At 42.5% G+C, this 16,341-nt stretch overlaps 1 protein-coding gene across 3 annotated transcripts; it reads left to right on the forward strand.

Moving 5' to 3' along the window:
* The first annotated feature begins 566 nt into the window (after positions 1-566).
* Positions 567-16,059, forward strand: LOC122832281 (centrosomal protein of 164 kDa-like). Of its 3 annotated transcripts, none has more exons than XM_044118862.1 (28): positions 567-743; positions 1,131-1,214; positions 2,272-2,383; positions 2,936-3,161; positions 3,394-3,558; positions 3,650-3,781; positions 3,860-3,940; positions 4,048-4,152; positions 5,839-6,861; positions 7,320-7,373; positions 7,482-7,615; positions 9,078-9,605; positions 9,703-9,834; positions 10,237-10,432; positions 10,639-10,716; positions 10,827-10,949; positions 11,099-11,242; positions 11,323-11,406; positions 12,162-12,230; positions 12,306-12,565; positions 12,974-13,144; positions 13,224-13,401; positions 13,512-13,619; positions 13,834-13,936; positions 14,674-15,039; positions 15,125-15,197; positions 15,282-15,401; positions 15,582-16,059. In XM_044118862.1, the coding sequence occupies exons 2-28, from the start codon at positions 1,136-1,138 to the stop codon at positions 15,673-15,675; spliced, it is 4,938 nt and encodes a 1,645-aa protein (XP_043974797.1). In that variant the 5' UTR covers positions 567-743; positions 1,131-1,135; the 3' UTR covers positions 15,676-16,059. The 3 variants fall into 3 exon arrangements, with proteins under 3 accessions (XP_043974797.1, XP_043974798.1, XP_043974799.1); XM_044118863.1 differs by lacking the exon at positions 567-743 and adding an exon at positions 885-1,044; XM_044118864.1 differs by lacking the exons at positions 567-743; positions 1,131-1,214; positions 2,272-2,383; positions 2,936-3,161 and having other exon boundaries at positions 3,417-3,558; positions 3,847-3,940.
* The last annotated feature ends 282 nt before the right edge of the window (positions 16,060-16,341 follow it).

The following is a 16,341-nucleotide window of genomic DNA, read 5'->3' on the forward strand; positions in this document are numbered from 1 at the left end:
TTTAACATTTCATATTTTTGATTAAAATATGATTGAAGTTACTCACAGTGGATAGAGCATAAACATGAATACGGTGTAGAGTATCAAAATTGTACTCAAGTTAGAGTAGTGGTACTTCATAAATATATTACTTAGGTAAAAGTTAAAGTACGATGCAGTAAAACTAAAAATGCATTTTTCCAAAAATGTTACATTTATATTAATACATTTATATAATAAACTACTCTACCAAAGAGCCACAGTCGCTCTATGGTACAGTTCATTTATTTAAATAACTAACTAAATAAACTTCAGGTTTGAGGTATTTATCAAGACCACTTTAAAGGTTATAAGAAAATCTGTCTTCTTGTTAATAACATACAAAAATTGGATGATTTATTCCTATAAGAATTTTATATACTTCCTATGTGACAAGTGACAGTTATTTTGCATAATATTCTTCGATATAAATATGATAAAAGATTTTTTTTTTAGCATAATCTATTGTTATGTTATGCCATTCATTGACACTGACATTAAGGAAATTCACAGACCGTCTTGGTAAAACAACAATATCCGAGTTTACATGAAGGCGTCAAGTGGCTCAGCCAGTCAGAGCCACAGAAAACAAGAAAAGCGTCCATGGAGATGATGTTTCTATCGTAACTGTTCGTCCATTATTGCTTTCTGATAATACCACGGCTTTCACGAAGAGCTGGAAACTTCTCGGAACTGTTGAAAGTCCTGATGAAGAAGCAGTTTAGGTAAGGAAGGTGATCTGACCGCTACTAATGAGTTTTTCTTCAACTACTAAGCCTGCTGAGCTAACGTTAAGCTAACATCGAAGCTCTTCTAACACTCCCCATCCTACGCAATAATACAATATCTCATAAAATGTTTTCTTTTGAAGGTGCTATTCTGTAGTTGCTAAAGCTGGCGGTTTGGACTCAGTTCGCCGATTTATATGGTGCTGGTTTTTCTCTTTGCCGACCTGTGAAGTTATCTCATTCTGTAATCCTATTATTCGCGCAGCCGGGTGGGGGAAACTGCCTTAAGGATATTTTAGTGAGCGCGGTTCCATCTTCACCATGTTATTCTACATTAGCATCAGATCTTTGCTTTGTGAACCAGTTTTCCTCTTCTCTCTGCAGTAACCATGACAGCGGCTGCTCTCATAGGAGACCAGCTGATCCTTGAGGAGGACTACGATGAGAGCTACATCCCATCTGAACAAGGTACACACTATAACCTGATTAAATTTGACTGCTTTGTAGAGTGTTGGAAAACCCAAGACTATAAAATCTGTAGCAGTTGTAATGTTTATTTGTTTGTTTAATGATCCCCATTAGTTTCCACCGTAGTAGAGACTATCTTCCTGAGGTCCACACCAAACGTTACTGTAAAAATTATTTACAAACTTTACAAAAAAGACATAATAATATTCCTTGAGACACAATCAAAATTAAATTAAACATATAATTCAAATCCACTGCTTCAATGACCTTACTCCTTCAGGACTCATTTCATCAAATCACTGTATTATTTCATTGTATGTCTAATGGTGTTTCTCTGGATCGCTGTCTGGTTAGTCTGGAAAGTTGTCAAATTACATGGACAGATATAAGATCACTAGAATAATTTTTAATTCACAATCCTAATAGTTGAGCCAGGGAGAGTTAGGAAAAGGAATGTACTGGAAAAGGAAATAAAGTGTTGATAAATCTTTGATTTATTATTATTTTATTTATATTATAAGTTATATTTCCTCTCCAACTGTCTAAAACTGATTTCCATCTGTGTATCCATTTTCCCCATAATCCATAATTCTTTTTTTCCTTTCTTCCTATGTTTGTTTCTTCTTTTGTCCTTCTATCATTCATCTTTCTTCCTTTCTTTCTTCCTGATGAATGTTCAACATCTAATTGGAGAAAATGTTCTCTAGATATGCTAGATATCAAGGATGACCAAATTTGTTCTCTCGGATTATCTCTGAAAACACATTTACAAAAACAAATTCACTGTTAAAGTGACTTGTTTGATAAGTATAGGTTTCTGAAGTTTACTTCTGTTTGATTCGTCATTCCCATGATTGATCTGATGTTCGCAATGTGTGGATGCACATTCCCGTTCATCAAGACTCACTGTTTATCTTTTGACTATGATAGTTTATCTTGATCAGTGATAATAAAGACACATATAACGACGTATATAGTCTTGTACCACAGAAATGTTTAAAAACTGTATTATCTTCTGTTCATTTTTTCCCATGTTCTTCTCACTCCCTGTGGTCAGAGATCCATGAGTACGCAAGAGAGATTGGCATTGATCCTGACAATGAGCCGGAACTTCTGTGGCTGGCCAGAGAGGGCATAGTCGCCCCTCTGCCTCCTGAGTGGAAACCATGGTGAGTAAAGAAGAAAGATCTTCCCCAGTAGGGTTCTCCGAGTTCAACAGGAAGTTAGTACAGCAGGGTGTTTGTTTGGTTTATTCGGAATTAAATAAATGTTGTTAATCAGCGAAGAATAAGACAGCCTTCAGTGTGTTAGAGATTGATTGTGATTGCTTTATTCCACAGACTCGTGGTCCAAAAAGAGATGATACACAGCAACACGACGTATAAAAAACAAGACAAAATAAAATAAAATCTACTTTACATTGGGTCTTTCATAGCCGAGCACAACTCTACTTGAAACCTCTCCACATTAATCAACGCCATCCTGTTGTGTGTTCCTTAAGGAAACAAGTTGGGTTTGTTCACTAGTTATCTCAGGGCATCTAAGTAAAGAGGGCAAAATTTAAATGCTCACTAGACTTTACCTCATAGTTTTCTATTACATTATTCTGGTTTAATACAACACATCCCTAGTTTGATTTGTTACTGATAAATCAGGAGATAGATCATGTGCTTTCAGCATTTTCAGCTCAAATTGATTTTTCCTCTCCTCTTTCGTGGCAGCCAGGACGTGACGGGGGACATCTACTACTTCAACTTCTCTACGGGTCAGTCCACCTGGGACCACCCCTGTGATGAGCACTACCGGCGCCTGGTGGTGCAGGAGCGCAAGCGCACCCCTCTCACAGGTGCCGCTGGGGGGGGAGGAGCTAAGAAGGACAAGAAGAAGAAGAAGGAGAAGAAGGAAAAAAAAGAGAAGAGGAAGAAAGAGCCACTGAAGACTCCAGCAGTTAGTGACTCCACTGGATTTTATGATGTCCATTTTTAACAATTAAAACATTTATGTTTAGACATTGTTTTAGGGTCTCGATAACAAGAGACTCACCATTCCTTTTCAACTAAATAAAACTTTAAAACATGAATCCTCTCATCTGATTTGATAAATCTTTGGGGGAAAAGGTTTCACTTAAAACAGTGGGAAGCCCGCCGTTTCTTCACTGACTCTCCATCTTTTTCTGTAGGCACCGAGTTCATCTTTGGGGCCGTTACCATCCCCGCTGCGTGCGCTGGCTCCTCTTAGAGGTTTAGACATCTTGGGGCAAGGCCCTCTTTCTGGGTCTGTCACATCTGCCAGGGGGTCCCTCGGCAGCTCAGGGGGGCTGGAACCTCTCAAGACGTCCTTTCCAGTAAAACCTTAAACCAGAATACATCTCTGTATTTATGTATTGCCATTATGTTTTCTTTAATATAGTTTTTGTTTCTGTTTTTTTTCTTCAGGGTCCTCGAAGCAGTGGGACAGCGAGTGTTTTAGGCTCCAGGAAGGAGGAGAGGGTTTCACTGAGTTTGCACGGTTTACATGATGATGATGATGATGGTGATGATGATGATGAGAAAATCTCTGATAATGAGGTTGGTTTAATTTTCCGATGCTTTCAGAAATTGGTTATTTTTTTTCTCTATACAAACCAGACCAGGTCTTATTTCCAGCTGAGTCCCCGTGGATCAGACAGACTGCTGAAGAACCTCCATTTAGACCTGGATGCTCTTGGAGGAGGGCTGCAGTATGAGGTAGACAGCTTAAGCTTGAGTAACTCTTCAGCAAATGATGTAAAGCTTTTTAAAACTCTTTCCCGAAGTCCTCAAGCGCTTGGTTTCTGTGCGCTCGTCTTGATCAGGAGAGCGAGGCCAGTGGTGCGACTCCAGCTGAGGAGAGGACGGAGCCGGAGCTGCAGGATTTGGGTTTGTCTGGAGACCACAGCCCCGAACCACCGTCCCATCAGGTAAACACATCATCAAGCTTTCTGCTCCCTCCGGTTTGCTGTGAAGTGTTTTGTTCATTCAAGCTGTTAGCTAAACTATGTTTAGTTACTATTTATGGATTATAGTAATTATAAAAAAATGTTAGCATTGAGAATTTTTTCTTGTTTGAAAATCCAAAAATATTCTGACAGCACTTGAATGCTGTGCTCAGAAAACTTGTTTTTGATCATTTATCATGTTTTTTTTTCCCGCCATTTGTTTGAATCATGTGTCACTCCTTGTCCTTCGTCTCTATAACGTTAAAATCTCTCAACCTTTCCCGGACCCACTCGTGTTCCTGCAGCTGCTGTGCTGCTGGGATCTGTCCTACCGGCGCGGCTTTTACTGCGCCTTCCTCTTTGTCCTCCTGTCCTCCTACTGCCATTGTTACTGCTTTGCTGTCTGAGCCGAAGCAACCCTGGCTTGTTTGTTTTATCACCATGTATCAGTCATTTATGAATATATGTTTGCCTATAATGAGCCCTATTTCCATCAATGCCTTCTACATTAGAGGTGCACAATATAAGAAAACCTGATGCAACTTGGATTGATTTGATTTGATTGGCTATAATACAGGTTTGGAAGCGAGATTGTAACGTGTAAAAGCTGGCCAATGCACATTAACCTCTTTGTGCCTCACTGAAGTAGAGCTGGCAGTCATAGTACACCACCAACAGGGGTCATGAGTTTTGTCTACTGTTTTCTCAAAAACTCAGAATAAACATTTGAAAAGGTTGTGATCAGGACATCTCTGCAACCAACATAATGAATTAGGGAGAGGTTGTGAGCAGCACTTACACGAGAGTGATTAACTGAGATAAAACCCAACTTCTGATTGGTTGTTTCTGACTGAGCGTGTATTTCTGCAAATGGCAGTAGGACCACTGACAGAAGGCAGAGGAGCTTGATTGTTTTCACATTATTCTGACTGCCACTGTGTCCTGACTGAATAATATGAGGCACATTAGTCTATTATAATATGTGAGTGGCAGTTTAAATAAATACGTAAAAACATATATTCTTTATAAAAGTTACATAAAACAGCTTTAATAAAGTGAGATTAGGATTACTGTCCCTACATTTTATCCAAACCGTTGTCTGAAGAATTCCCCCGCTGCCTCAATTCAGTCCTGAAATAAAAAGTTCATTCTCATAAATGACTTACTCTGACCTTTCTTGTTTATGTGAAAAATCTGTACAACCACAGTTAAACCCAAAAATATTAATTTCTCCGGAAGATTTAAATTTTAAGTTATCATTTAATTTGCACAAAACCTTTCTTCTGACTGAGTCTTAATCTAACCAAAGATATGAATATGGAAAAAGCTCAGTTTGATTTGTTTGGCTTTTTTTCTTTTCTCTCTCTTTTGGCTTTTTGGATTATAAGTTTTAGATTTGAAGGAGGGTCTACTTTATTTTTTTTTACCATGCTTTCTTTAGTTGCATCATTGTCCATGGGAATTTCTTTATGTTGAAATTGTGTCCATCTGTTTTGCATGCTGTTGTTTAAGAAACATCACAACCTTTATTGTCCTTCTGTGGGGTTCACAATCTTTTTGTTTGCCTGATTCCCTCTCCCTCCCCCCTGTCTGCCCCTTTGTGTCTCTGCACGCCTTCCTTTTTGTTTTGGGATGGATGGACTGGTCTTCTTCTGCCCCTCCAACAAGGACTCTTTAAATGGCCGCCACATCCAGCTCTCTGCCAAGGCGGGCAGCAGGAGCCGAGCCAGTGAGGAGGGTGCTGAACACTTCTTAGCTGAGGGGTCAGAAGAGGAGGTGGAGGAAGGGGAAGATGTCCAGAAAGTGGATGGAGATGATGTAAAAGAAGGAATAGTAAAGAAGGCAGAGGAAGATAAGACAGGGAATGAGAATAACGATGGAACAAAGAGAGAGAAGCAAGATAATCTAAGCCAAGAAAAGGAACGGGAAGAAGTAGAAGAGCTTCAGATTGGAAGTACAGAGAGAGAACATGAGGAGCTGGAGGAGGGAGCCTGTGTGGGCAAAGATGAAGCAAAGCAAGTTTCAGAGAGCACGGGTCGCAGCAGTGGACGGGATGAAAAGAAGAGTAATGAGGTGTTAGAAGGAGATGTTGAGACCCAGAATGGCGAAGGCAAGAACAGACAGGAGAAAACTGAAAGCAATAAGAGTGAGAAGAATGTAGAGGAGGAAAATAGAGGAGAGGAAGAAGCAGAAGAGCCTGAAATTGAGGATGAAATTGTTGAAGAATGCTTCAGTGCTTTGGATGGAAATGGAAGCGAGAAGCTAAGGAAATCAGATGGAAATAGAGGTGAGATTGAGAGAAACATTGATGATGACGATGATGATGATGATGATGATGAATCCCAGAATGAGTGTGAGAAGGAAGAAGAAGAGAAGAATCACACAAGAGGGCAGGAAGGGGATGAAGATGATGAGGAGGATGAGGGTGAGAGTGGCGGAGCTCTGGGCGGTTGCTCCATAAGCCACAGAAAACTGACAGAGACCCCAGAGGAGGAGTTAGAAATGTTTGTACAGAGCGAAGGAGAGGGGACCTCGAAGGAAGGAGTGGACATAGAAGACGAGTCAGAGGGCCGAGCTCCTGCAGGAGAGTCTGAAAGTGAGGAGGAAGTGGTTGAGGTGTTTAGAGCACGTCCGTCTCCAGCCCAGCCGGCCGGACAAGGACAGAAGACTCCCTCCTCCCTTCCTGCAGAGGTAGGGTTCGGTGTCGCCTCTGTCCTCCTCCAGGCTCCCGGCTCTGCAAGCATGTAGCTCCCCAAGTCCAACTCCAGCACCTTAGGGGCTGAGTTGTGTTGCTGTGATTCTCTGTCTGGGTGTCATTGTGCATGCAAGGAGATTAACCTCATCAAAGGATAATCTGCTTGTGTCCTTGAGAATTGGATTAGAAAGTTTTGGTCCCTGCACCACATTGGTGGTACAGAGTAGCCAGCTGCTTTTGTGAGGCGTTCAGTCAGAAATTGGACCTCCATTTCTTGCCACCACCTCCCATTTTAAAGCTTTGGCTTTGATGTTAGAAATCTTCAGAGTGCAGTTTGCAGCCTTGCTTGCATGTTTGTCCTGCATTAGTCTTGGTTCGGTGTTTGTCTGCGTGCTTCTGTTCATGCATGCTCAGAGCCGCTGCTCTTCCACTGAGCGCGTTTGTGTTGTTGCAGGAGTCGGAGGCCAATAAGAACGTGGCAGAGGTTTTTTCTTCCTTGGACCTGAAGGTAATCGGATTGCCTTCTGTAAAACACATCACACATAAACCCTGCTGTTTGATTTCTGAAAGTCTCGGATATGTTCTGGATTTTTATTTTATTTTTTCTGTCTTTTAGCTGTCACAGAAGGTTCAAGACATCAAAGATTTGTCTGGCACAATCAGTCTGCTGGAGAAAGATGAGAGGGAGGAAACGGGAGATGTAGAGGGGAAAGAGAGCAGAGGAAAGACAAAGACTGAGGCCAGCAAGAGGTTATTTGTGAATGATGCTTTGAATATTAATGCTGATCTTAGTGAGAAGTCGCTTCAAAGCTTTTTTGATCTCATGCTCCCAGCATTCATGGTACAAATGATCATCACCCTCCTTATACAGAGAAGGTTGCCCCTCCTCTGCTAAAATACTTCTTAACAATTAGACCATGACCTTGGGTTTGCTGTGATCCCTGACATCATGCTGTTGGTATCCGTTTCCTTAAGATCATTGGTTCTGTTGGTTACGAGGTGTAGGCTGTATAAAAAGAGTAGTTTTTTTTGTTTTTTGTTTTACATCCAGGTCAACCACAGATTGTTAGTTGGAATAAAGTGAGAAGGAGAAGTTGATCCCAGGATTTATCTTGCAGTGAAAACGTTTCCAATTGGGGTGTACTCAGTCAGCAAAAATAAAGCATTATTAACATCAATGCCTGATTTCCAAGCAAAACATTTAACATTAGCCTCACAGGCTACGTTCAGACAGCAGGCAGATTCCACCCAAAACCACCTTTCACTGCTGGCTCAGCGTTCTAATTGCAATCTTTTTACCAAAAACAAAGTCCAATTTGTGCCACTTCCATGTGTGGCACTAATTCTGAGACATGTTGGGTTGTTTTTAAAGCGTCTGTCGTCTGAACTATCGCACGATCAGGGAACCAGAGTGAACATTTTTCGTCCGTGTTACCAGTCTTCCTTGGTCAACTCATTCAGGCTTCCTGAACCCCACAGCCTGGAAAAGTCCCACAATAGTTGTAGTTGTGGAGAATCAGTCGTCGTTGCTTACTAGAACAGTGTTGTCAGACTGACTTTAAGGTCTTGGTACTGGTTGCTATGATCATATTGATTAAAAAATACCACAGTATTCTTGCGTCAAATTATTGCACTGAGATCATTTTCACTTTTGGCTGTTGATGGTCATAATGTTCTGGCTGGTGAGTGCATTCTTATTATGACACACGTTTTTTAAGTATTAAGATACAAACTAGGAGTGAGCATTTATAGTATTGTTTGTTATTTAGCATAAAAAATGTATCGTAAGAATATAAATTCATGGTTGTTGATAAATTTCAGGCAACAATGTTTAAAAAAAACTGAACATATTATCAAAAAAACTTAATTTTCACTATTTTCTCCCCTGTTCCACAAATATCAGTGAATTTGAACCTAAAACATGATTAAATGCAACTTCTTTAACTAAGTGGCGTCCCTTTAGAAACCTGTTTCAAATGGGAATGCTTTTCAGCAGTATTTGTTTGAGGTGCTAAAAAAGTAAGTTTTTAATATATATTTTTTCAATCATTATTTTTATTGTTATGATGAGATTCTAAGTCCATATCACCCACCCCAATACAAACAAAAGAAGCTGCCATGTTTGTAAAGTGAGCACAGCTTTTGTTGCATCATACTTGAAAGATAAACTGTAGAATGACCGTAACTCTGTCCTCTCCTGATGTCTCTTTAGTCCGGCGCTGCCTGAAGTCAAAGTCGAGCCAATGGCTCATAAAGTTGATCGGCTTGTCCTCCACCAGTCCAGCCATTCGCTATCCAGCTCCTCCGACCTTGAACTAAGATCCCCCAAACATCCCAAAACACAAAACCTCGCTGTGACTCTGGGGCTGCAGAGACCCGAAACCTCTAGAGGTCGGCCTGGCAGGACGGTAGATGCCCCGGTCGAAAATACGGAACCGTCCTCAAAAAGACAGGAAAGTTCTCTGGAAGAAGAGCCAAACTGGAAAACACGGACGGAGAGAGAAAGAGAGGAGGAGGAGGAGGAGAAGATGAGAGAGGAGAGGAGTGTGAGGCTGAAGAGGGAGGAGATGGAGAGGGAACAGGAGAGGCTGAGAAAAGAGTTTGAACAAGAGCTGGAGAAGGAGAGGGAGCGTTTGTTGAAGGAAAAGGAGGCGAGGATGCGTCTCCTTCAGGAGGAGCTGAGGAGGGAAGAAAAGGAGGAGGAAGAGAAACTGAGAGAGGAAAGCAAGAATAAACTGAGGTAGGTGTTGGTTGAATTTCCCTAACAGTTTAATCACAAACTTACTTGAGCTATAAAACCTGTGTTGCTCTGCTTTTATTTTTGCCTGTATTTCCAGGGAGCTGCAGCAGAATCTTCTGTCTGAGAGGAGAAAGGAGGAGGCCAGGCTGAAGGAGGAGGCTGATAAAACTCTGGAGGAGCTACGACAGTCTGCCAGAGAGGAGGGGGAGCGGCAGCAACAGAAAGTCAGGTCAGACATACATGAAGAAAATACGGAGCACTGAGGACTTCCTTACTTAATGCCATATTACAAGAAAAAAGCTTAGAATAGAATAGAAATAACCTTTATTGTCTATAAAGGCTATTTATAGACAATAAAAGCTATTGTCTATAAAAATTCAGGTGTAGAAGCAGCATAGGTTCACACAAGTGGTTCCAAAAGTGATAATAATATAAAAAAAATAAGACGAACAGTAATAAAAAATAATAGTAAAAATATACATATGTACAATTTTATGTTAATATGTTTTAGTGGAAATGATAAAGGTATAATTGTTACTTGTTTAAAAAAAATGTTTCTCCAGAAAACATAAAATGTTTTTGAGCATCTTTAACTCCACCGTCAACATTGAGACTGATTTCATATTTTCAGGGAAGAGAGTGAGGCGATGTTAAAGGAGTCGCACGTCGCCCTGGAGGAGGAGCGAGCGGCGACACGCGACAGGCTGGAGGCGCAGAAGAAGCAGGACATGGAGCGACTCAAGGCGGAGTCAGAGGAGGAGCTGGAGGCCATGAGGAAGAGGCTGGAGAGGGAGAGGGAGGAGAAACTGAAAACGCTGAAGGAGGAGGTGACCGAGTTTAGATAAGCTGCATCTGAAACTAGCAATACCGCACTACTAACAGATTTACTCACCAGATTTAATGATCAAATGTCAAAAGATTTTTTTTTTTTTTGAAATCCCCTGCAGAGTTTTTATTTGGTCTGTTTTGATGGATTTTTCTGGCAAAATAAAGAAAGATCAGTTTGTGTTTAAAACTTTTCGTCTGTATAAAGGTCAACAGTTCTGAGAGGAGGAGGGAGCTGATAGTGAGTCCCCGACCAGAACAGCAGCTGGCAGAGTACCACAGAGAGGTTAGGGAACACACACACCCAAACGTACACACACACACACATACCCAATGTCATCAGCATCATCTAAGTAAACTTTGTGCTGCTTGTGATCGTTTGTGCACCCGGCCCAGCTGAGCGATGTGCTGCAGGAAGTGCGGGACGAGGTCCAGCGCGAACATGAGAGGAAGCTGGAGCAGCTGAAGGACGACCACCGGAGAGAGATGAACACCGTCAGAGAGAAATATCTGGATGAGGTCAGACTTCGGAACAACTTCTGATTTAAAACGGAGGCAAATTCCCACATATAACTAAGGGATGTTTACAAATATCCTGTAGAAAAATAAAATCCTCATGTTTGCTTTCAGACGATTCTTGATGGTACGTCTACATGCTTGTGTTGTAGGAGACCGCCCAGAGGGAGCGCTTGTTGCATACGCTACAGGAGGACAGGGCGCGCCTCCAGGCGTCACACGACCTCCAGCTGGACAGACTCCGCCTGCAGCTCGATGGACAGATACAGAAGACGCAGCTGGCTCATTCCCGCAAGGTTAGTCGGGATGCAGGCGCAGGTCCTGCCGGGATTTAAACCATGTCCAAACGATGCAATCATCTTATTTTCTCCTGCAGGAATCAGAGCTGAGGGATCTAGCTGACAAATTGGAGCTGAGAGAGAAAGAGCTGCAGAGCCTGGAAGTCCTGCTGCAGACTAAGGTTTTCCTCTATTAAAACACAGAGCTCTGCAGACACATTCAGGCCTGTTGATCTCTCCCAGAACATGTTGTGTTACTTTACAGCCCCCAATGTCTTTGTGTTTTCTGTGAATTTATGTGATAAACACTGCAAAAAACACAAAATCTTACTTATTTAAATTAACTTTTCAGAAAGAAAATAGGAGCTTGACTGTGTTCAGTCAATATTGAATATTGAATTTTTGGGAACATCTGTTACAAAGGCAAAAATCTGCCAGTGGAGCTAGTACTTTTTAAAATCAATATTCATAAATTGTTTACTTAAACTCCCATTCATGCTGAAACATTACTTGTTTTGTCTCGTTTTAGTGTACTAAGATATTTGCATTAGAAACTAAACAAAAAATACTTTTGTAAGATTTTGTATTTTTGGAGTAAACTAACAAAAACAGTGGATAATTGTAATATGGACAGAATATAAGACAGCTTTCAAAAGACTGCAGATTCCCAGTTGGATTCAGATCTGGACTTTGACTAGACCATTTTAACACATGGTCTGTAAGACAACACAATTGGTTACTTGTGTGGATAAAAAAAAGCAGTCATCCTCTGAAGTTTGTTTGACTTGTAGTAAAAACAAGTCTAACAAACTTGGTGGTTGTGATGAAACAACATGTTTAAAAGTTCCAGGGTCTGAATACTTTTGCAAAGCACTGTGTGGTCTCTTAACACAAATCCTAAATCCTAGCCGAGCTGATCATGTCCTCCTCCTGTCAGGCTGCAGATCTTAATCGGAAGAGGAAGAAACTCGGTGAAGACGAGGAAGACTTAGACAGGCAGTTAGAGGTGCGGATTTTTCTTACCAATTTCTTTCGCTTTTTGTGCCGTCTACCAACTTTGCGTTCGCACGTGTCTTTCCAGGCTTTCCCTCGGCTGGTCCGGGAAAGAGACCAGCTGAGTGAGGAGCTGCAGAGGCTGAGGGAGGAAGTGGCACAAGCCCGAGAGCTCTCACACAGAGCCAGGGAGGAGAGGGACGAGGCCCAGGACCAGAGGGACAGGATGAGAGAAGAGCGAGACAAAGCCAGGGTGGAGAACAGGACGGCCCGGGAGGACAGGGAGCGGCTGGAGCGCAAGGTGGCGCTGCTGCAGGAGAGATGTGACCGCCTCACCCGCAGAGTCAGGTACGGTACAGATCATGGTGTCAAACCCGTTTCCATTTCAGGGCACATGAAAATGATGAATGTCCTCAAAGAGCCATTTATGGCTGAATGTATTGATACACACGTTTTCACACTGACGTCATTTGATACTATACAAATAAAAACTGATTTGATTTGGTTGGTAAAATAACATTTAAGCATATGTCAGTTATCTTGAAGTTCTACTTATGCGCCCCTCTAGAGTCTTGACACATAAATATCTTGGGTGGGCCGGATTTGGCCCGCGGGCCTCGAGTTTTGACACACGTGTTGGTGCAAAACTACAACTGCTGGTTTATACGAAAGAATAAAAAAAAAAAGTAAAAAGCAACACCTCAAAAGTAACTCCTTAAAACAAAATCTCAACATTAAAAATGTTTTATTTTTCAGTGAGCTGGAACAAACTCAAGATGGAAGCACTTTGCCCCAATCAGAGCAGAACAAGAAGAAAGAAGAGAACGCAACAGCACCATGTGATGACAGGATAGACTCATCGCTCCATGTGGACGAGTTGGACTCGCCTCTCTCCCCCGCAGCCGACAGCCAGTGCAGCATCAACGAGTAAGGGGGAGCGAAGCCCAGAGCATCAAACTGATGATTTGCTGAAGGCGTAAAACAACCGTGATCAAATTGTTCCTAGGCTGCGTCAGTACGTCTCCTCACACGGCGCCTCCATCCAGAAGACCAAGCAGTTCCTGGAGCAGGAGAGCAGCCGACTGATGGAGAGGCAGGCAGCTCTGCGGGCAGCACAGACGGGCAGCAGCCAGGGCCCCGGCTTCAGAGGACCCAGTGAGGAGAGGATGAGGAGCATCCAGCAGGTGCAGGCTGGAGTGCGACCCTCCCACTCCTCTTGTAAACACCTCAAACAACGGGCTGACTTTTGAGAAATGCGCCACTGAATACCGACTGGTGTCTCTGGTTCTGTCAGGAGGCCAGAGACGTGGCGGAGCTTCAGCGGACGGTTCAGAGAGGAAACTCCCTCCTGCGGAGGAAGGAGGAGCAGCTGCAGCAGCTGGAGAGCTCCATGGCTGACGAAGTCAGAAAAAAAAACACTAAACAAATTTGCTCCTTTGCTTATTAAATACATAATTCTTCTTAGCTGATTCGATGAAAGATTGAAAATGAAATATTTGGGTCATAAATCTCTCTTTTTCATCTGGAAAATCTTGCACATTTTGTCATCGAGTAGCATCAGTGTGTGTCCAATTACATAGTCAACAGCAGCCGTGTTTGTTGCCGTGTTCCCTCAGGCCATGTTTGAGGATTCGTCTCGGCTTCCTGACAGGAAGGTGACGTTTGATGTGACCGGGTCAGACATCAGCAGCAGCGCCGCGGAGCCGCAGGATGGGACAGGTAACGCTTCACAGTGACAACGCACTTCAGAACAGTTTGCATCATGAAAACATAAAAAACATTATAAACACATCAAACAGTCAACAATTGTGACTGTATGACCATCATTAAAATCATCAATGCACCTCAGGAAGGAGCGAAGCTTTGTTCTCCAGTTCAAAATCCATAAATCAATTGATCGCACTATAAAACCAGTGATAAAAAGGATGAGTGATGTCATATAATACTGCAGTTCTCAACTTCCAAAATTAATATTTTTTCCCTTCGTTACTCTCATTGTCTGCCTTGATTGAGGCTCTTACTGCAACAGGCTGTGCTCGTGTAACTTCCTGTTGTGGTGGTGCGATATTTGAACATCGACGTGTCCAGGATGGATCTCTGGTTTGTTCATCTGCAGGGTTGGAGCGTTAATTTGCTCTTTTCTTTATGCTTTAATATGAATCGTGAATTCTAGTAGTTTGTTTTCTTGAGTTCAGTTCCGAGCAGAGGTCACCGCCAGTCTGTTTAAAAAACAAACGGATTTGATTTATGTATAGAAATGTATCATTTAGAATTAAAACGGATTCAAATTCAGTCACTTGTGCAAAGTTTTCTGTCTAAGGAAACCCAAACCTTTGCAACAGCCAACAGCGGAGCTGGAATAAAAATATGTCTGAGCTAGAAAAAAACAATAACAATCAGTTGATTGTTTTATTTCTGTCCATGCTAATAGAGCTTTTGCTTCATCCCTTCATCAGGAGATCATCCCACCGTGCCAGCCAAAGTCCAGGAGTTAGCCGAGTCGCTGCAGCACATCTCAGCCCAGCTGGACAGCGTTCTGACCGCTCTGGGCTCGTTGACCCAGAGGGATAGCAGCCCACTCTACGCCTCCTTCTCCATGCCGCTGCCTCAGCGGTTTGGGACAGAGGCGTGGGGGCCAGCTCCTGCCTCAGCGCCGGTCTTCCCACAGGGGCCCGGCCTGGCCCCCAGCTCTTTAGCGCCGCCTCTGTCTGAGAGGCTGTGGAGCGGCTCTGCAGCGCCCCCTCTGTTCAGCACCCCCATCAGCAGCGGGCTGATTGCCCCAGGAGACTTAATGAACAGCAGGTGGAGCCAGATATTCCCTGGTAGGTCAAAGGTCAAATTAATAGCTGGACATCTGAGCGCGGTTCGTCCCTCCTGCTGGTTCTGAGCAGTTCTTCTGTTCTGCAGGAGCAGCTGCTGACCCGCTCGCCTCCAGCGCTGTGAGAACCGGCCCGTCTTATCCATCTTACACTCCCGTCAGGTACAGAGGCCTTTTGCTTTTGGTCAAACGGTTGATTATTACTGCCTGACAGCGAGCTAAAGTGTGTGTTTCCATGTGTGTTAGTCAGCACAGCCGCAGCCATCAGGTGATGCAGAAATCAGTGGAGCTGGATGGTCAGAGGCTCCAGGGGCTGATTGACAGTAACAAGAAGTGGCTGAACATGCGGAGGAAAGACCCCAGCATGTATCCTTCCTGCAGAAAACTGAGACACAAACATGTCACTTTGTAGTGGTTGAATATTTTTACCTGGAATAAATTATTAAAGAGAAACAGATCAAAGAGCTTTTAACATTTTCAGATTCCCATTAAGTAAGAAAAAAAGTGTTTTCATCTTCACCTGCTGTCTTTAACTCCGCCCTGCAGACCTTTGTTCACTCGCTATCGAGCTGCTTCCTCTAACGGACTGGTCCAGCTGGGCCTGGACGACAACAACCAGATCAGAGTCTATCACTACTGAGGTTGTAACCAGCAGTTCTGTGGACTTTGGGTCATTCATGACACTGTGATAGGTCAGCAAGTGATGTTTACAAAGGCTTTTAAGCTTTCAGCATAAAGATCTTCAGGGATGTAACTCCTTCTCCGGATGGTGAAAACTCAGGCTGGTTTACTAAGTCAGGTACAGACATGATTTCTTCTAAAACCATGTGCAGGTTACATCTATCTTTATACCACTGGTTTTTGTAAAGCACTTATATAAAGGGTTTTAGCTATTTTAACTTTTGCAGAAAAATACATTTACTAGCGCTCTTCAGTGTTTCCAGACCAGTAACTGCTGCAAACCCATATTTTGTCCATGTGTTGTGTAAATATTGCATTTTTTAATAAATGTAATTTTTATAAATTTTCTGTTTGCCCACGCCTATAAAAATGATTCATACTGCTTGAACGTCTTCACCTTACAACTAAAAACTTCAAGAAAATGTATTGAAATAAACCCAGAAACAGCATGGTCACTCTGGAGGAGCTGCCAGAGGTCTATGGCTCAGGTGAGAGTCTGACAGGAGAACTATTAATGAGGCACTTAACACATTTATCCTTTGAAAAAAAAACCTTAAAATTATGTTTGTGGTTCAACCAACACTTAACATGCAGATAGTTGCAATGGACCGATTTAGATCAAAGT

The sequence above is a fragment of the Gambusia affinis genome, linkage group LG06 (assembly GCF_019740435.1).
Source record: "Gambusia affinis linkage group LG06, SWU_Gaff_1.0, whole genome shotgun sequence".
NCBI classification, from domain to species: domain Eukaryota; kingdom Metazoa; phylum Chordata; class Actinopteri; order Cyprinodontiformes; family Poeciliidae; genus Gambusia; species Gambusia affinis.